General features: G+C 39.9%; 1 protein-coding gene across 1 annotated transcript; it reads left to right on the top strand.

Moving 5' to 3' along the window:
* Positions 1 to 898: 898 nt before the first annotated feature.
* Positions 899 to 8,509, top strand: C4H6orf120 (chromosome 4 C6orf120 homolog). The gene is made up of 2 exons (XM_053710999.1): positions 899 to 1,031; positions 6,269 to 8,509. The coding sequence occupies exon 2, from the start codon at positions 6,281 to 6,283 to the stop codon at positions 6,854 to 6,856; it is 576 nt and encodes a 191-aa protein (XP_053566974.1). The 5' UTR covers positions 899 to 1,031; positions 6,269 to 6,280; the 3' UTR covers positions 6,857 to 8,509.
* Positions 8,510 to 21,514: the final 13,005 nt, after the last annotated feature.

Genomic DNA, 21,514 nt, shown 5'->3' with positions numbered 1-21,514 from the left:
AAAGGGCAACAGGAGCCAGCAAATATGAGCACTAGATTTACAATTCAGGAAACTTCAATGAAACAAATTCACTGAAGAGACACTGTGGCCAAATGTAGCTAACCCTGGAAAACAAGCAACGCCAGCTAGTGGCAGCATGAGTTATTTGCAATGGTTAGTTTATGATCAGACTAAAATAGTTTGTTTTTTTATAATTAATACAAACACATTATTATTATTAGTGAAATCAAGGGGTTAAATCAGCACTGACAGTGTACTTTGCAGCAGTGACTTTAACCCCTTGACAACACATCACAGTAATTGTAACAAGTGCAGTTCCACTCTGCTTCTGCTAGCCTTCCCCCTGAGTGCACTTGGCTGTGAAACTGCCTAACTGTCATTATGATAGCAGAGTCAGAGTGCAGCTCAGGCTTACAATTGAAGGGGCACACAATTATATCGACCCCCACCAAAGCAAAGCCACTAAAGTTCAGGCTAACTGACAGAAGAGTGCAGGTCTGCTCTTCTACTCAGTCTGACTGGCTAATAGCAGCATTGGAGGGGCCCATCACACAGAAAAACCAAGTAGCTGCAATGTTTCTGGCTGTGGATGTCTCTATATAATGCAGCGATCTCTCATATAAGACTATTACAAAAGCATACTTAACCTAAGGCAATGTTTCTATCAATCTATTACACTTTCCTACACAAACGTTGAGATTCCACCTTTACCTAACCATGTCTTCACCCATATACATAATAACACTACCCACATCCAGCCCTCCCTCTTTGTCTTCATCTGCGCTTCCTCCTTAATTACTTCTTCTTCCTGACACGCTTCCTTGACTCGCTATCTCCTCCTATTGTAGGCTCATCCTCAGTTGCACTAGCCCTCCCATCAGTGTATGTCCGCGCACTACCCTCCTCTGTGCCACCGCCTCCTTCTGGCAGTGTCTCGCGGGATGCTAGAGCGCAGTTCCCGAGGATTGTTCTGTACAGGTTGCTGTCAGTGCTGAGTGCTCACCTCTGGGGGGATCAGAGCTTCCTCTCTGGTGAGTCCATGCTTGGTGTGTTTGGGGTTTTAATGGTGACGCTGCTTCCTCTCTCCCTCCTCCTAACACAGAGCAGCAGCCCAAACTTCCCTGTCTGAGCCCACCTGACATTAACCCGTTGACTGCTAGAGAGAGCTGCCCTCTTTCTCAAGTCATAGGGATAATATGACTCCTAATCTTCCCAAAAGACGACCGACTGTGCACAATAACCTTGTAACTGGCAACTCAGGCCTTGCTCGGGCAAACTCAATTCAACCACCTCATCAGCAAAACACTAAAAATGCAAATATTTACGTTTGAAAGTTTCAACTGTGGCTGTTGGTTGTGGGTAGATTCAAACACATTGTTCGAAATAAATCTCATAAGTGACATAGAAAGACATTTAAGGAATGTAAATTTGATATTATTTAGAAGTTGACAAGTAATGGCATTTCTATTCCATGTGGTTAGTAACCCCAAGTTTGATTTTAACAAACTTTTTTTCTTTGAGTAAGAGGCTCTTTCCAGTTTTAAAGTCGCATTGGCCTATTTTAATGCCAGAAATTGGAGTACACCTGCGTTTGGTGTTTGCTTGGTAAATACTGCACAGTTCCTGTTATTTAGAATTTGGATAACCTTGTCAAATTAGTTTACATATTACAAATAAAAACAACATAGTTCTAAAGAATTGAACAGAACTTTTATTACCATCTAAATAGTGTAGACATATGCTGTAAATAAGAATATAGTATGCTATATTGACCGTTATAGACTATTTTAACCTTTTAACGCCGTTATGCCGTTCTATTCCGTCATAATTACACTGGGCTTCAAAGCCGTTATGACGGAAAAGAACTTCATAACAAACGCCTGTCCTGAAGCCTACAGCGCTTCCTGTATTTGATCGCGGTCTGGAGGGTGTTCTTAGGGTTATAGGGACGCCCAGCAGGCCCAATCCAATAATTGAAATCTTGTGATCGTGTGATTTCAATTTGTCTACATCGGACTAGTTGTTCCGATGTAGACACACTAACCCCCGGCAGGAAAGGGTTAATCTTAACAGTGCCTTCATATACAACATGCTTAAAAGATTATGCTTGTAGTACTGGTGTCCACTAAATGGACACATACAAATTATTATTTTTACATAATTGTGCAGTGTGTGTGTATGCTACCTATTTTTTTTTTTTGCATTCAGTTAAAGGGGTGATACAAGTAAACTGAATTCTAATTTGTCTGTTGTAAAAAAAAAAAGTGAAAAGTTAGACACTGCTTTCCCCTTGTGCCATATGGACGTAGTAGATACATCAATATAGTTCTTTGCCCAGCGTACTGTGTTGACGTAGTACCTACATCCAGCACAGAGGTGCATGTTGCTGTCAGCTTAAACAGTGGTAGGTGCAACCATGTAGTAGAAGGCATTGTGCTTCCTTACCATATGAAGCTAGAACGCTGAGCATTACAGAGAGACTGTATCGCGATCATCCATCGGTGCTGAGCGGGAGTAGTGGGAGGTCGGCCTAGCAGAGGGGGTGGTTCCCTACAGTATGGAAAATCATTTTGAAGGGAGAGGTGGGGCCCTATACTATGGAAAATGATTTTGAAGGGAGAGGGAGGAATGTAGCCTTACACTACGGAAAGAAGTGATGTTGGATGGGTTCCCTACATTTAAGAAAAATAGATAAAAAATAACTTGTTACTGGCAGACTAACTACCAGTAACAAACATGGCTGGTAGCAGTGGGAGGATGGAGGGTTAAAGAGTTTGGAAAATCATGAAGGTGGGAGGGTGAGGAGGAATATCCCTATACTTTAGAAATGAAAAAAATATATATATTACAAATAATAAAGCCCTAAACTGTATACCGGCAGTGTTAATTTCGTTGACTAAAACTAGACTAAAATGACTATAAAACTAAAGAAATTCTGATGACTAAAACTAAAATGACATTTTAGTCAAAAGACTATGACTAAAACTAAATCAAAATGACATTTTAGTCAAAAGACTATGACTAAAACTAAATCAAAATTTGCTGACAAAAACATTTTATGCAAGTTGTTATAATCAATCCATATCCAATTACTGCTGTTTTGTAAAATTTACAAAACTTAATTTTATTAAATTTTAAGATAGACATGTTATATACCACAACAGTTAAATCTGTATTGCATGTTAAAACCTTAATACCATAAATAAAAACAGGTTAATAAACCTTTACTCCAGGATAATCAATTGATTCTTCCTATTGAAATAAGCATAACCCACGAGTATGGGTTTAAGCTATGCTGTGTCTGTGCTAGCTGCAGAAACTTTTTGTTGTGTTAAGTTACTTGATACTTGTTTTAATTATTAACAGAGAACTGTTAAAGTTTTTATATTGGGTAATATGTGCAATACAGCCAATACAGTTTACAGTTTTGTTTTTTTATTTTTTAAAGTTGCACTTCTGGTTTTATTTCATTTTAAGTTTAACAGGTGTTATGTTTACTCCTGGAGTATGTAATCAGTTTGCAAATGATAGAGAAATGCTTAAATAATGCATTACACTTTAACTAAATCCCGTAGATTTTTGTTGACTAAAATCTACTGGAGATTTAGTCGACTAAAATCTACTGGAGATTCAGTCGACTAAAACTAGACTAAAACTAAAACAATTCAGATGACTAAACTACGACTAAAACTAAAATTGCATTTTAGTCAAAAGACTAAAACTAAGACTAAATTGAAATTTGCCGTCAAAATTAACACTGTATACCAGCAGACTGTCCGCCTGTACCTAAGATGGTGGTGACCAGAGGGGCGGGGAAGAGAGCTGTTTGGGAGGGATCAGGGAATAGGAGGTGTCAGGTTGGAGGGTAATTCCTACACTACAGCAAATATTAACCTTACAAGCTAACTGATTTAACCCCCTGCAATTAGCTAATTACCCCCCAAAAATGCATGTCTGCTGTTTTTTAACAAAGGGGACTCAAGTAAACTTGCAACCATTTGTTTTGTGACTGCAGTAGTTTGTAAATAATTTCAGTGAGAAACCCAAACTTTGTGAAAAAGTTCAGTTTTTGTAATTTTTTTTTAATTATGATTGTATTTGGCAGCCAAATACATAGTGGCATCAGATATACAATAATGGGCCTAGATCACTGGTTTTCAAGCCTCCCCAACAGCCAGGTTTTGAGGATTACCTTTTAATGAGAGCAGGTAAAATATCCAGGTTTTCTAATTAGCTGATCGTTTCACCTGTGCTGTAGTTTAGATATCCTGTTAGGGAGGCCTGGGGACAGGTTTGAAAACCAGCGGCCAAGATCAATTATCTTTGATTGTCTTCTTTAAAAATATATATAGTTTTCATAAGTAATTAAAAAAAAAAAAAAGTTTCTGTTTCAACACAGTGATAGTAAAAGTTCTCGTGTACTTTTGGATAGAAAGATTAAAATTGAAATGTGCATTTCAATAAACTCTTACTAGTAAAACTGTTTCGTCAGCATACTCACCTAGGCTATCTTTGACTAGAGCATCAGAATTCAGACACCATGCCTGTTCAGTCAGCTGACAGTGGTGTGTGTATAGTGTCTGTGAAGACAATTTGTGTCATACAAGCCCCCCACTGACCCTCAGTGAAGGATGTGTGATGTTTGAATGCTGGTGCACAGGACGCTCACAGCATATATAAGCCACCAATCAGCAGCTAGCTTCAAGCTCCTGAGTCTATCTAGATATGCTTTCAAACAAAGGATACCAAGAGAATTAAGCAAATTAGATCATAAAAGTAGGATTGGAAAGTTATGTAAAATTGTATGTGCTATCTGAATCATGAATGAAAAAAAGTGGGTTCCATGTCTCTTTAAGTCCTGGCTATTGATAGGCAATATAAACACAGCCAGCGGAAAAAAATTAGACTTCCAGTGGGGTGTAGAAGAGTAAACAAATAAAATTGATAATTTTCCATTATTGTGCTTTGGTTTACAAACTGATATACGATAAGGAAGCAAGTGTGTGTACACAAAGTGATAGCATAAAGGGATCTAATTTTACCTGCAAGCTCAATCAATTGTAATAGGCTGTGGTTTCAAAGCAAAAAAACAGCAATTTTATATATGTTATGGGTAAAGTCAGAAATACGGTAATGCTAGGATTACCCGGGTAAATCTGACATTACCCAAGCGGCTGTGGGTAAAGCCTGATGTAGTGTAATTAACACTTATTCACAATTTAGTTCCCTCTGGGGGGTTTAAGAAAGGTGCCCCGCCGATCCTCTGGCAACCACCCCAAGTGAACCTTGGGGAATGAGGTTTACAAGGGAGGCTTCACCCCCTCCCTTTGAACCCCCCAGGTTGAGGCAAAAAAAGATAGGTGCATTACAGTCCATTGTGTGTGTGTGTGTATATATGTATATGTATATGTATGTATATATATATATATATATATATATATATATATATATATATATATATATATATATATATATATATTGTGTGTGTGTGTGTGATGAAGTGACTCCATGCACTCTGAAAAGATTTATCATGTTACATCAGGCTTTACCCACAGCTGCTTGGGTAATGCTAGGATTACCCAATTTCTTACTTTACCCACAACATATACACAAATAAACCAGAAAATGCAATCAAGTTATTAGGAATACATTAAAGGGCCATAATACCCAAATGTTTAAACACTTGAAAGTGATGCAGTATAGCTGTAAAAAGCTGACTAGAAAATATCTCCTGAACATCTCTATGTAAAAAAGAAAGATATTTTACCTCAAAAGTTTCTCAGTAGCCACATCCCATTGTAAAGGATTTCTAAGCAGCATTTTAGTGTGTCTGTCCTGGGACAGCTGAAAGGATGAGCCTCGTGAACTCTCATGTTATTCACCAATCAGGTAAAGGAAGCTTACTATGAAATCTCATGAGAGTTAAGTCAAATCTCATGAGATCACAGTAAGAGTTCATGACCTCAGCACTGCTGATGCTGATTGGCTGCTGTTCATTTCTTCATTTTTTTTACCTGCAGCTGGGAGCAGCTGAGTATAACTTTTTACACAGAACTTACTCTGCTGAGATGAGGAGATTGTGAGGTAAAATATCTTCCTTTTTTACATAGAGATGCTCAGGTGATATTTGTCTGTCAGCTTTTTACAGTAATACTGCATCAGTTTCAAGTGATTTAGCATATGAGTATTATGTCCCTTTAAGGGAAAAACTATTTTACAGTATAGTGTCTATTTAACAAGCTCAATTACTTTTTTTTTCTCCCATTAGGATGTTGACGTCATGTCTGGTAGAACGATGGTGGCGCATTGGAGAACGACAGCTTTGACACTTTTGACTGTGTATGTAGTAACAGTTATACAATGTTCGGCAGATGATGTGATTCCTGATGAATGGATGCTTCTCCATGTAGTTGAAGGACAAATAGGAGCAGGAAACTATAGCTACCTGAGACTAAACCATGAAGGGAAGATAATACTTGAAATGCAGAGCCTAAGAGGTGATGCTGATATTTACATCTCCTCTTCAACCATACATCCCAGTTTTGATGATTATGAACTACAATCAACAACGTGCGGCTTGGACGTGATCACGGTGCCCTATCATTTCCAACGCCCAGTGGGCATTGGAATCTATGGTCATCCATCTTACCTAGAAAGTGAATTTGAAATTAAAGTCTACTATGATCAGACAATTCATGATGACCCTTTTGCCGGTGCCTCTTATGATCCTGAGGAGGTTGAAGCACATCAAAAACATCTAAGACACGCTTCACATGAGACACCCCAGGAGGAAGAATCAATATTAAGGACTATACTTATAGGAATTCTGAAAATTATTATTGAGGTTCTTTTCTAAATTTACACTGTGGTACATGGTACACAAGACAGAAGTGTGTAAATAACCATAAGAACTGGAATTTTCTAATCATAATAAATGGAAATGACTGGGATGTTAGGGAAGGCAGGGGAACAAACAGAATAGCAATTCCTTGTCCATTAAAGGAACAGTCTACACCCAAAAAAATTTTTGTTTAGAAAGATAGATTACTCCATTCCCCACTTTTACATAACCAACACCTTTATGTTTAATCAACCTCAGTGATTACCTTGTACCTAAGGCTCTGCAGACTGTCCCCTTTTCTCAGTTATTTTGAGACATGCATTATAGCCAATCATTGTTGACTCATAAATAATGCAACAGGAGTGAGTATGTTATCTATATGGTGCACATTAACTAGCAGTGTCTAACTGTGAAAAACTGCACTGAGATAAGAGGCGGCCATTAAGGGCTTAGAAATTAGCATATGAGCCTACCAAGTTAAAAGTCAAATTTATACATGCACGATTCAGATATAACATGTTATTTTAAGACACTTTTCAATTCACTTCTATTTTCAAATGTGCTTTGTTCTCTTGGTATCCCTTGTTGAAAAAGAATATTTATCCTACACTAGTGGGAGCTAGTTGCTGATTGGTGCCTGCACACATGTCTCTTGTGATTGGCTGATTAGATATGTTCAGCTAGCTGCCAGTAGTGCAATGCTGTTCATTCAGCAAAGGATAATAAAATAACAAAGCACATTTGATAAGAGAAATAAATTGAAAAGTTGTTTAAAATTGTATGTTCTATCCAAACTATGAAATAAAATTTTGGGGTTTCCTGTCCCTTTAAGTGAAGAACAAAGTAACAGTATTACAAACACGATTCTGTTTTGTAAATAGAGATAACCCCATTACAAATTCTTCCTTTAAAGATTAAAGGGACATTAGTAATTTTATGTACATATGGTCAGAAAAACTTTTGTTGGCAAAATTTGTCATTGTTTTGAAGTCCAGGGACACACACTTTTCCTTTGCTATGGCTAAGATGCAAAATGTGGCACAAATTGCTGTTCTGCATGTAGAAAGGTCAGGATTCGGAATCCCAGAAAAATCACTTCAGTCTATATGGGGCTCAGTGGAAAAACTAAAGTTTTTACATTACAGAAAAAACAGACAATAAATCATGGTACTGTTTTGAAAAGTCTTCTCCCCCCACTCTACATCATTAAAACTTTTATAAGAAGTTACATTTTAAGTTTAGTGTCCCATTAAGAAATAGCAAAGTAATGTTCCAAAGAGACATATCTATTACAATGCATTTAAGTGCTATTTTAGGCAATAAAAAAAATGACACATTTGAAGTGTTAACTTGAATAAGTAATAATTAGTGACTTTGAATGTATCTTGATTAAAAAAAAATACTTATACTGACTGGAATATGTAAATATATATAAAAAAATATATATAAATGGTATGCAGATTAAAAAAACTAGCTGTTCTTTTCCTTACCTATTTTAAACAATTACATTAGAATACAGATTAAATATTTCTCTCATTGTTTGGGTTCTGCAAAGTTAATTTTGGCTGGGAGAATTCTGGGAGGAAACCCCCACAAAATATTTTTTTCATTAAGTGTTATAATTCTTCAGTTTGTATGGTTATTAATAAAATAACACCTTGTATAAAGTGCCCTTGAACATTTTAATTTTTGGGGTAGTTTTCTTCCTGGGAGGGATTGTTATTGGATAAGCCAGAATCAAATTCCATGAGAAACACTGAGATGGCCCTGCTAGGACTGGTCATATAAAATCAAAGTGAACTTTCTTAAAGGCATATAAATACAAAACAGAAAATGTGTAGAACATTTTAATATTGTAATGATGTTTGAAAAACATAATTTATGCTTACCTGATAAATTTATTTCTCTTGTGGTGTATCCAGTCCACGGATCATCCATTACTTGTGGGATATTCTCCTTCCCAACAGGAAGTTGCAAGAGGATCACCCACAGCAGAGCTGCTATATAGCTCCTCCCCTAACTGCCATATCCAGTCATTCGACCGAAACAAGCCGAGAAAGGAGAAACCATAGGGTGCAGTGGTGACTGTAGTTTAAATTAAAATTTAGACCTGCCTTAAAAAGACAGGGCGGGCCGTGGACTGGATACACCACAAGAGAAATAAATTTATCAGGTAAGCATAAATTATGTTTTCTCTTGTAAGGTGTATCCAGTCCACGGATCATCCATTACTTGTGGGATACCAATACCAAAGCTAAAGTACACGGATGAAGGGAGGGACAAGGCAGGCTTAAATGGAAGGAACCACTGCCTGTAGAACCTTTCTCCCAAAAATAGCCTCCGAAGAAGCAAAAGTATCAAATTTGTAAAATTTTGAAAAGGTATGAAGCGAAGACCAAGTCGCCGCCTTGCAAATCTGTTCAACAGAAGCCTCATTTTTAAAGGCCCAGGTGGAAGCCACAGCTCTAGTAGAATGAGCTGTAATCCTTTCAGGGGGCTGCTGTCCAGCAGTCTCATAGGCTAAGCGTATTACGCTCCGAAGCCAAAAAGAAAGAGGTTGCCGAAGCTTTTTGACCTCTCCTCTGTCCAGAGTAAACAACAAACAGTGTAGATGTTTGGCAAAAATCTTTAGTAGCTTGTAAGTAAAACTTTAAAGCACCGACCACGTCCAGATTATGTAAAAGGCGTTCCTTCTTTGAAGAAGGATTAGGACACAATGATGGAACAACAATCTCTTGATTTATATTCTTGTTAGAAACTACCTTAGGTAAAAACACAGGTTTTGTACGCAGAACTACTTTATCTGAATGGAAAATCAGATAAGGAGAATCACATTGTAAGGCAGATAACTCAGAGACTCTCCGAGCCGAGGAAATAGCCATCAAAAACATAACTTTCCAAGATAAAAGTTTGATATCAATGGAATGAAGGGGTTCAAACGGAACCTTTTGAAGAACTTTAAGAACCAAGTTTAAGCTCCATGGGGGAGCAACAGGTTTAAACACAGGCTTAATTCTAACCAAAGCCTGACAAAAAGCTTGAACGTCTGGAACTTCTGCCAGACGCTTGTGTAAAAGAATAGACAGAGCAGAAATCTGTCCCTTTAAAGAACTAGCTGATAATCCTTTTTCCAAACCCTCTTGGAGAAAGGACAATATCCTAGGAATCCTAACCTTACTCCATGAGTAATTCTTGGATTCACACCAATAAAGGTATTTACGCCATATCTTATGGTAGATTTTCCTGGTGACAGGCTTTCGTGCCTGTATAAGGGTATCAATGACTGACTCGGAGAAGCAACGCTTTGATAAAATCAAGCGTTCAATCTCCATGCAGTCAGTCTCAGAGAAATTAGATTTGGATGATTGAAAGGACCTTGTAGTAGAAGGTCTTGTCTCAGAGGCAGGGTCCATGGTGGAAAGGATGACATGTCCACTAGGTCTGCATAACAGGTCCTGCGTGGCCACGCAGGCGCTATCAAGATCAAAGATGCTCTCTCCTGTTTGATTTTGGCAATCAGTCGAGGGAGCAGAGGAAACGGTGGAAACACATAAGCCAGGTTGAAGAACCAAGGCGCTGCTAGAGCATCTATCAGTGCCGCTTCTGGGTCCCTGGACCTGGATCCGTAACAAGGAAGCTTGGCGTTCTGGCGAGACGCCATGAGATCCAGTTCTGGTTTGCCCCAACGATGAACCAATTGAGCAAACACCTCCGGATGGAGTTCCCACTCCCCCGGATGAAAAGTCTGACGACTTAAAAAAATCCGCCTCCCAGTTCTCTACACCTGGGATATGGATTGCTGATAGGTGGCAAGAGTGAGTCTCTGCCCAGCGAATTATCTTGGAGACTTCTAACATCGCTAGGGAACTCCTGGTTCCCCCTTGATGGTTGATGTAAGCCACAGTCGTGATGTTGTCCGACTGAAATCTGATGAACCTCAGGGTTGCTAACTGAGGCCAAGCTAGAAGAGCATTGAATATTGCTCTTAACTCCAGAATATTTATTGGGAGGAGTTTCACCTCCTGAGTCCACGATCCCTGAGCCTTCAGGGAATTCCAGACTGCACCCCAACCTAGAAGGCTGGCATCTGTTGTTACAATTGTCCAATCTGGCCTGCGAAAGGTCATACCTTTGGACAGATGGACCCGAGATAGCCACCAGAGAAGAGAATCTCTGATCTCTTGATCCAGATTTAGCAGAGGGGACAAATCTGTGTAATCCCCATTCCACTGACTGAGCATGCATAGTTGCAGCGGTCTGAGATGTAGGCGCGCAAATGGCACTATGTCCATTGCCGCTACCATCAAGCCGATTACTTCCATACACTGAGCCACCGAAGGGCGCGGAATAGAATGAAGAACACGGCAAGATTTTAGAAGCTTTGATAACCTGGATTCTGTCGGGTAAATCTTCATTTTTACAGAATCTATCAGAGTCCCTAGGAAGGAGACTCTTGTGAGTGGGGATAGAGAACTCTTTTCCTCGTTCACCTTCCACCCATGTGACCTGAGAAATGCCAGAACTATGTCCGTATGTGACTTGGCAATCTGAAAGCTTGACGCCTGTATCAGGATGTCGTCCAGATAAGGGGCCACTCCACTGTGGCTTTACCTTCCTCAATATATGACTTTTGAAGCCTTTTGAGCCCTTCAGAGATGTCCTAAAGCATGCAGGGGACTGCTGAGGGAAGCTGAATGTCTCTGTCTGTAATTTTAACTGCGTAAAAAAGCGCTAAAATAGGCCCCTCCCACTCATATTACAACAGTGGAAAGCCTCAGGAAACTGTTTTTAGGCAAAAATCAAGCCAGCCATGTGGAAAAAAACTAGGCCCCAATAAGTTTTATCACCAAAGCATATATAAAAACGATTAAACATGCCAGCAAATGTTTTATATTGCACATTAATCAGAGTATATACCTCTGATAGCAAGCCTGATACTAGTCGCTATTAAATCACTGTATTTAGCAGTGTTAATTTTGACGGCAAGTTTCAATTTAGTCTTAGTTTTAGTCTTTTGACTAAAATGCCATTTTAGTTTTAGTCGTATTTTAGTCATCTGAATTGTTTTAGTTTTAGTCGACTGAATCTCCAGTAGATTTTAGTCGACTAAATCTCCAGTAGATTTTAGTCGACTAAAATCTAAGGGGTGTAGTTAAAGTGTAATGCATTATTTAAACAATATTAAAACTTTAACAGTTCTCTGTTAATAATTAAAACAAGTATCAAGTAACTCAACACAACAAAAAGTTTCTGGAGCTAGCACAGGCACAGCATAACTTAAACCCATATTTATAGGTTATACTTATTTCTATAGGAAGAATCAATTGATTGTTCACAGATTCGAAAAATTTTCGGCAACAATATTAGCACTGCTCTAGAACTTCCAAACTCATTATATACTCCTGGAGTAAAGGTTTATTAACCTGTTTTTATTTATGGTATTAAGGTTTGAACATGCAATACAGATTTAACTGTTGTGGTATATAACATGTCTTTATTTATCTTAAAATTTAATAAAATTAAGTTTTGGAAATTTTACAAAAGAGCAGAAATTGGATATGGATTGATTATAACACCTTGCATAAAATGTTTTTGTCAGCAAATTTTGATTTAGTTTTAGTCATAGTCTTTTGACTAAAATGTAATTTTGATTTAGTTTTAGTCATAGTCTTTTGACTAAAATGTAATTTTGATTTAGTTTTAGTCAGTCTTTTGACTAAAATGCCATTTTAGTTTTAGTCGTATTTTAGTCATTAGAATTTCTTTAGTTTTATAGTCATTTTAGTCTAGTTTTAGTCGACGAAATTAACACTGGTATTTAGGCTTAACTTACATTAATCCGGTATCAGCAGCTTTTTTTCTAGCAAATTCCATCCCTAGAAAAACTTGAACTGCACATACCTTATTGCAGGATAACCTGCACGCCATTCTCCCTCTGAAGTTACCTCACTCCTCAGACATATGTGAGAACAGCAGTGGATCTTAGTTACTTCTGCTAAGATCATAGAAAAACGCAGGTAGATTCTTCTTCTAAATGCTGCCTGAGATAAAATAGTACAACTCCGGTACCATTTAAAAACAATAAACTTTTGATTGAAGAAAAAACTAACTATATTACACCACTTTCCTCTTACTACCTTCAGCTATGTTAAGAGTTTGCAAGAGAATGACTGGGTATGGCAGTTAGGGGAGGAGCTATATAGCAGCTCTGCTGTGGGTGATCCTCTTGCAACTTCCTGTTGGGAAGGAGAATATCCCACAAGTAATGGATGATCCGTGGACTGGATACACCTTACAAGAGAAATAACTGTTACTCCTACAAAGGGGTTAAAAGTTACTCTCCAGAGGAGTAATACATAACAAGTCAATAACCAAGTGGCATGTGTGTATATGCTATCGTCCAGTAGTTCATTGATGCTTATATAGGTATACTTTGCAACAAAGTAAATTTAATAACAAATAAATTAAAAAACTTATTTTCATGTCCCTTACATTTGAGTGTGGCCTATTGCTTTACTTCACTCGCACCAAGCACATATCTAAATATTATTGGAGTGACTATTCTCTTAAATTACTGACCTTAACTATTGAGTGGACATTTAGTAATGATCCTATTGAATAGGCTAGTAAAGTAAAAAACTTAGAAAAGATAGCTTGTCTGTTAAAGTAAAGCTCTGTAGGACAATTTATGAATGACACATTTATTCTTCTTGAAAACACACCTGGTTCCGAATCTCTACAAAGTGCTGGTCTTGTGAGATTCTAAAAGATGCCTTGTCAGCATTATGAGATTCGTAAATGATCGTTTTAAAGGAACATGAAACCCACATTTTTTTTCTTTTATAACACAATTTTAAAGAACATTTCAATCTACTTCTATTATCTAATTTGCTTTAGATATCCATTGTTGAAGAAATACCAATGCACATGGGTGAGCCAATCACACGAGGCATCTATGTGCAGCCATTAATCTGCAGCTACTAAGCCTATTTAGATGTGCTTTTCAACAAATGGTGTATCTCTAAGGGGAGTTCACTAATATGCTTTATGTTAAAGGGACAGTCTACTCCAGAATTATTGTTAAAAAAGAAAAACAACATTTATGCTTACCTGATAAATGTATTTCTTTCCGGATATGGTGAGTCCACGGCTTGAGTAATTACTGTTGGGAATATCACTCCTGGCCAGCAGGAGGAGGCAAAGAGCACCACAGTTAAACTGCTAAGTATCACTCCCTTACCCACAACCCCCAGTCATTCGACCGAAGGGAAACAGAGAAAAAGGAGTAACACAAGGTGTAGAGGTACTGAGGTTGTAGTCAAAAGAACAACTGTCTTAAAATAAAGCGTGGGGCAGTGGACTCACCATATCCGTAAAGAAAATGAAATTTATTCTTACCTGATAAATTTGTTTCTTTTACGATACGATGAGTCCACAGATTTCATCCTTACTTGTGGGATATCGCCTCCTGGTCAGCAGGAGGAGGCAAAGAGCACCACAGCAGAGCTGTATATATAGCTCCTCCCTTACCTCCCACTCCAGTCATTCGACTGAAGTTAGGAAGAGAAAGGAAAAGCCAAGATGCAGAGGTGACTGAAGTTTAACAAAATTAAAGACCTGTCTCAGAAAAACAGGGTGGGCCGTGGACTCACCGTATCGTAAAAGAAACAAATTTATCAGGTAAGAATAAATTTAATTTTCTTTTACAAGATACGATGAGTCCACGGATTTCAACCTTACTTGTGGGATACAATACCAAAGCTATAGTACACGGATGAAACGGGAGGCACCACTGCTTGAAGAACTTTCCTCCCAAAAACAGCCTCAGACGAGGCAAAAGTATCGAATTTGTAAAATTTGGAAAAAGTGTGAAGAGACGACCAAGTTGCAGATTTGAAAATCTGTTCAACAGAAGCATCATTTTTGAATGCCCATGAGGAAGCCACAGCCCTAGTGGAATGAGCCGTAATTCTCTCAGGAGGCTGCTGTCCCGCAGTCTCATATACAAAATGGATGACACTTCAGCCAAAAGGAAAGAGAGGTAGCCGTAGCTTTCTGACCCCTACGTTTCCCCTAAAAAACGACAAACAAGGAAGATGATTGACGAAAATCCTTAGTTGCCTGTAAGTAGAACTTCAAGGCATGGACCACGTCCAAATTATGTAACAGACGCTCCTTCTTAGAAGAAGGATTAGGACACAGGGAAGGAACAACAATTTCCTGATTAATATTTTTATTAGAAACAACCTTAGGAAGAAAACCAGGTTTGGTACGTAACACCACCTTATCCGCATGAAAAATAAGATAAGGAGAATCACACTGTAATGCCGAAAGTTCAGAAACTCTGCGAGCAGAAGAAATAGCAACCAAAAATAAAACCTTCCAAGATAACAACTTAATATCTATGGAATGCATAGGTTCAAACGGAACCCCTTGAAGAACATTAAGAACTAAATTCAAACTCCAAGGAGGAGTAAGTGGTCTAAACACAGGCCTAATTCTAGTCAGAGCCTGACAAAAAGAATGAAAATCTGGAACATCTGCCAGACGCTTGTGTAGCAAAATAGACAAAGCAGAAATCTGCCCCTTTAAGGAACTTGCTGACAATCCTTTCTCCAATCCTTCTTGGAGAAAAGACAAAATCCTGGGAATCCGAACCCTACTCCAAGAGTAGCCCTTGGATTCGCACCAATAAAGATATTTACGCCATATCTTATGGTTAATCTTTCTAGTAACAGGCTTACGTACCTGAATCAAGGTATCAATGACCGAATCAGAGAATCCTCGCTTAGATAAAATCAAGCGTTCAATCTCCAAGCAGTTAGCTGCAGAGAAACTATATTCAGATGATGGAAGGGTCCCTGAATGAGAAGGTCTTTCCTCAATGGAAGCTTCCACGTTGGCTGAGATGACATGTCCACCAGATCGGCATACCAAGTCCTGCGAGGCCACGCAGGAGCGATGAGGATCACCGAAGCCATCTCCTGTTTGATTCGAGCAATCACCCGAGGAAGGAGAGCAAACGGAGGGAACACATAAGCTAGGCTGAACGTCCAAGGCATCTATCAGTTCGGCCTTGGGATCTCTGGACCTGGATCTCGGAAGTTTGGCATTCTGACGAGATGCCATAAGATCCAACGCCCCACTTGAGAATCAGGTTGGCGAATACCTCCGGATGGAGTTCCCATTCCCCCGGATGAAAAGTCTGTCTGCTCAGAAAATCCGCTTCCCAGTTTTCCACTCCTGGGATGTAGATAGCTGACAGACAACAGGAGGGAGCTTCCGCCCACTGAATTATCCTGGCTACTTCTGTCATCGCTAAGGAACTTCTTGTTCCTCCCTGATGATTGATGTAAGCTACAGTAGTAATGTTGTCAGACTGGAATCTGATGAATTTGGCCGAGGCCAAGCCTGAAGCACATTGAATATTGCTCTCAACTCCAGGATATTGATGGGAAGTAGAGACTCCGATCGAGTCCATATACCCTGAGCCCTCAGGGAGTTCCAGACTGCTGCCCATCCTATCAGGCTGGCGTCCGTTGTCACTTTCACCCATGAGGGTCTGTGGAAGCATGTCCCCTGGGACAGATGATCCGGCGACAAGCACCATAGAAGAGATTCGTTTGTCTCCTGATCTAGATCTATTTGAGGAGACAAATTTGCATAATCTCCATTCCACTGTCTTAGCATGCTCAGCTTTTAAAGTCTGCACCTCGCCCCAGCAGCTCTGCTGAGGCGCCTACCTGCCCCCTTGATCGACCAACGGACAAATGCGCTGCAGGTCCGGATCAACACTACAACGCTGCAGACCGCTTGTTAGAAACCATGCAGTCGTAGCGTTCACTAGTAGCACGTTATCAGAAACCGGGACTTCCTGAAGTAAGTGCTGCGCGGCTTTTCTTCAGCCCCAGCGTGCCAAGGAAGTCCCGCCTATTCCTCTGTCCCCAGCAGAAGAAAAAGTGTACAGCCATATCTGAGAATTTTGCCCCCAGAAATATAAAGACTGCACTTACCTCAATGCTGAGTAACAGCATGAGATGTCCCACAGGATCCAGAGGTCTTCTCCCTCCAGCAGCACTGTGGAAACAGAAGGGCCTTAGTTACTATATGCTAAGACCATATTCCAGAAGGGCAGCACAAGTATGGGAGGCGTAGTGAGGCTAAAACCCCACAAGTTCCCATTGCTCTAAAGCCACCTGTAGCTCTACTCTAGAGGCTGACAAGGAATATGGCTACACCCTATAGTAAAATAGCACACTTTGGCACCATTTTAAAAATAATAAACTCTTGATTGAAGAATCTAAACTAACACCTCACTTTACCTCTTCCTATCACTAACACAGGCAAAGAGAATGACTGGGGTGGGAGGGAAGGGAGGAGCTATTTATACATCTCTGCTGTGGTGCTCTTTGCCTCCTCCTGCTGACCAGGAGGCGATATCCCAAAAGTAAGGATGAAATCCGTGGACTCATCGTATCTTGTAAAAGAAATACATTTATCAGGAAAGCATAAATTTTTTGTTTTTCTTTGCTAAGATATGGTGAGTCCACGGCTTGAGAAATTACTGTTGGGAACCAATACCCAAGCTAGAGGACACGGATAAATATGGAGGGACAAGACAGGCAGTCATAAACAGAAAGCACCACAGCTTGAAGAACCTTTCTACCAAAATAAGCCTCAGCTAAGGCAAAAATATCAAATTTGGAAAAAGTATGTAGAGAAGAGCAAGTTGAAGCCTTGCAAATTTGTTCCACAGAAGCTTCATTTTTGAAAGCCCAAGAAGAGAAAACAGATCTTGTGGAATGAGCCCTAATTCTCTCAGGAGGCTGCTGTCCAGCAGTCTCATAAGCCAAACGAATTATACTTTGTAACCAAAAAGAAAGAGTAGTAGCAGTAGCTTTCTGACCTTTACGTCAAGAAAACAAAGAGGACTGTAGAAAATCCTAAGTCGCCTGTAAGTAGAATTTAAGATCACGTACAACATCCAAATTGTGTAACAAACGTTCTTTGGAAGAAGTAGTATTAGGATACCGAGAGGGAACAACAATTTCCTGATTGATATTTCTATTAAAAACAACTTAAGGAAGGAAACCTAATTTAGTACGAAGAACCGCCTTATCGGCATGAAAAATAAGATAAGGGGAATCACACTGCAGAGCTGAGACTTCCGAGACTCTTTGAGCAGAAGAGATAGCAACAAGAAACAAAACCTTCCAAGATAACTTAATGTCTATGGAATGCAATGGCTCAAAAGGAGCCAGCTGTAAAACTTTAAGAACAAGGTTAAGGCTCCAAGGAGGAGCAAAAGACTTAAAGACAGGCCTGATTTTGACCAAGGCCTGACAAAAAGATTGCGCATCTGGCACACCCGCCAAACGTTTATGTAGTAAAACAGATAAAGCAGAAATCTGACCCTTCAGGGTACTGACTGACAATCCCTTCTCCAGACCTTCCTGGAGAAAAAAGACAAAATCCTAAGAATCCTAACCCTACTCCAAGAGTAGCCCTTGGATTCACACCAATAAAGGTATTTACGCCATACCTTATGGTAAATCATTCTAGCAACAGGCTTGCGAGCCTGAATCATGGTCTCAATTACTGACTCAGAAAAACCACGCTTAGACAGAATTAAGCGTTCAATCTCCAAGCAGTCAGCTTCAGAGAAACAAGATTTGGATGAAGGAAGGGACCCTGGACAATGAGATCTTTCCTCAGAGGTAGTCTCTAAGGTGGGAGAGATGACCAGTAGGTCTGCAAACTAGATCCTGCAAGGCCACGCAGGGGCTATTAGAATCACCAACGCCCTTTTCTGTTTGATACGAGCAATGACTTGTGGAAGGAGAGCAAACGGTGGAAACAGGTATGCCAACCTGAAAACCACTTGACCTTGAACCGTACCTTGGCGTTCTGACGGACGCCATCAGATCTAACTCCGGCACCCCCCATTTGAGGAAAATACCTCAGGATCGAGTTTCCACTCCCCATGATGAAAAGTCTTTTTGTTCAAAAAATCCGCTTCCCAGTTGTCTACTCCTGGAATGTGGATGGCAGATAGACAGCAATTGTGGGTCTCTGCCCACTGAAGAATCTGAGTAACCTCCTTCATGGCTGAGGAACTCCAAATTCCTCCCTGGTGATTGATGTAAACCACAGAGGTTATGTTGTCTGACCGGAACCTGATAAACTGGGCTGAGAACAACTGAGGCCAAGCCAATAGAGCATTGTAAATTGCCCTCAACTCCAAGCTGTTAATGGGAAGAGCAGACTCCTCCTGAGTCCAAAGGCCCTGAGCTTTTAACGAGTTAGAGGCTGCTCTCCAGTCCAGCAGGCTGGCGTCCATGGTAACGATCACCCAGGAAGGTCTCCGAAAGCATGTACCCTGAGACAGATGTTCCTGAGAAATCCACCACGGGAAAGTCCCTTGACGACTGACCTATCTCTATTCTCCGAGATAGATCCGCATTGTCGCTATTCCATTGTCTGAGCATGCACAACTGGAGAGCTCTCAAATGGAATCGAGCAAAAGGAATGATGTCCACGGAAGCCATCATCAGACCGATTACTTCCATACATTGAGCCACTGAAGGATAAGCAGTAGCCTGAAGAGAGGATTTTGTTTTTCCTAACCTCTTTTAGAAAAATGTTCATCAATAGAAAATCTATTATGGTCCCTAAGAACACTACTCTTGTAGCAGGGGAAAGGGAGCTTTTTCCAGATTCATATTCCATCTGTGGGAACGAAGAAAAGACAACAATATCTCTGTGTGAGATTTTGCTTGTTGAAAAGATGGCAACTGAACCAATGTTGTCCAGGTAGGGTGCCACAGCAATTCCACAAGAACGGATCACAGCCAAAAGAGCCCCCAGAACCTTTGAAAACATTCTGGGAGCTGTGGCTAGACCAAATGGAAGGGCCACAAATTGGAAATGTTTGTCCAAAAAGGGAAATCTCAGGAATCTGTTATGGTCCCTGTGACTAGGAACATGAAGATACGCATGCTTCAGGTCTATGGTTGTCATGAACTGACCCTCTTGTATTAAAGGGACATGAAACCCACGTTTTTTCTTTCATAATTTAGAAAGATAATGCAATTTGAAACAACTTTCTAATTTACTTCTATTATCTAACTTGCTTCCTTTTCTTGATATCCTTTGCTGAAAAGCATATCTAGATAGGCCCGAAGCTGTTGATTGGTGGCTGCACATAGATGCCTTGTGTGATTGGCTAAACCATGTAATTTGCTATTTCTTCAACAAAGGATATCTCAAGAATTAAGCAAATTAAATAATAGAAGTAAATGTGAATGTTGTTTAAAACTGTATTCTCTAACTGAATAAAGAAACAAAACTTTTGGGTTTAATGTTCCTTTAAAGGAAGAATGGAGCGTATAGTCTCCATCTTGTAGGATGGAAGTTTGAGAAACTTGTTTAGACACTTCATGTCTAGAATGGGACAGAAAGTTCCCTCTTTTTTGGGAACCACAAATAGGTTGGAGAACCCGAGACCCTGTTCCTGCAGTGGAACTGGAACTATCACTCCCAGGGAGGAAAGATGTTGTATACATTTCAAGATTGCCCCTCTCTTTATCTGGTCTGCAGATAATCTTGAGAGATGGAATCTGCCTCTGGGAGGTAAAGTCTTGAATTCCAATTTATAACCCTGGGACACTATGTCCACAGTCCAGGGATCTGGGACATCTCGTATCCAGGCTTGAGAGAACTGAAAAAGTCTGGCCCCCACCTGATCCGATCACGGATCGGGGGCAAACCCTTCATGCTAATTTGGAATCAGCTGCAGGTTTCTTTGATTGTTTCCCCATGTTCCAAGACTGATTGAGTTTCCGATAAGACTTGGATTGTTCCTGTTTGGAAGAAGAAGGGAAAGGCTTTCCTCTAAAGTTACGAAAAAAACCCGAAAATTACTCTGACGTCCTTTAGGCCTATTCTTCTTATCTTGAGGTAGAAAAGACCCTTTTCCACCCGTAATATCAAGAGATAATTTCTGCCAAACCAGGTCCAAACAAGGTTTTGCACTTGTAAGGAATCGCCCGAAGCTTGACTTTAGAGGAAATGTCCGCAGACCAGAATTTCAACCATAACGCCCTAGAAGTTTTAGCTCCTAGACGAACAACCTGTAAAATGGTATCTGCAATAAAGGAATTGATCAATTTAAGAGCTTTAATCCTATCTTGAATTTCATCCAAGGAAGTCTCTATTGGAAGAGAATCAGACAAGGCATTGAACCAATAAGATGCCCCACTAGTCACGGCAATACACACCGCAGGTTGCCATTTGAGACCTTGATGAACAAAAATATTTTTCAAATAAGCCTCCAGCTTCTTGTCCATCAGATCCTTAAAAGAGCAGCTATCCTTAATAGGAATAGTGGTTCTCTTAGCCAGAGTGGAAATGGCCCCTTCAACTTTAGGTACAGTATACCAAGGGTCTTAAATGAAGTCCTTGACAGGAACATTTTCTTAAAAATGGGAGACTGGGAAAAAGACACCCCTGGTTTCTCCCATTCCTGTGAGAAAATCTCCCTAGCACAGTCTGGCACAGGAAAAACCTCTGAAGTGGAAGGTTCATCAAAGAAACTATTAAGTTTACTAGATTTCTTAGGAGTGACAATGACAGGGGTATCAGAGTCATCTAAAGTTGCTAAAACCTCTAACA

This window comes from Bombina bombina, chromosome 4 (genome assembly GCF_027579735.1).
Source record: "Bombina bombina isolate aBomBom1 chromosome 4, aBomBom1.pri, whole genome shotgun sequence".
Taxonomy (NCBI): domain Eukaryota; kingdom Metazoa; phylum Chordata; class Amphibia; order Anura; family Bombinatoridae; genus Bombina; species Bombina bombina.
The sequence above is the reverse complement of the archived record's forward strand: the minus strand, read 5'-3'. Positions and strand labels throughout refer to the sequence as shown.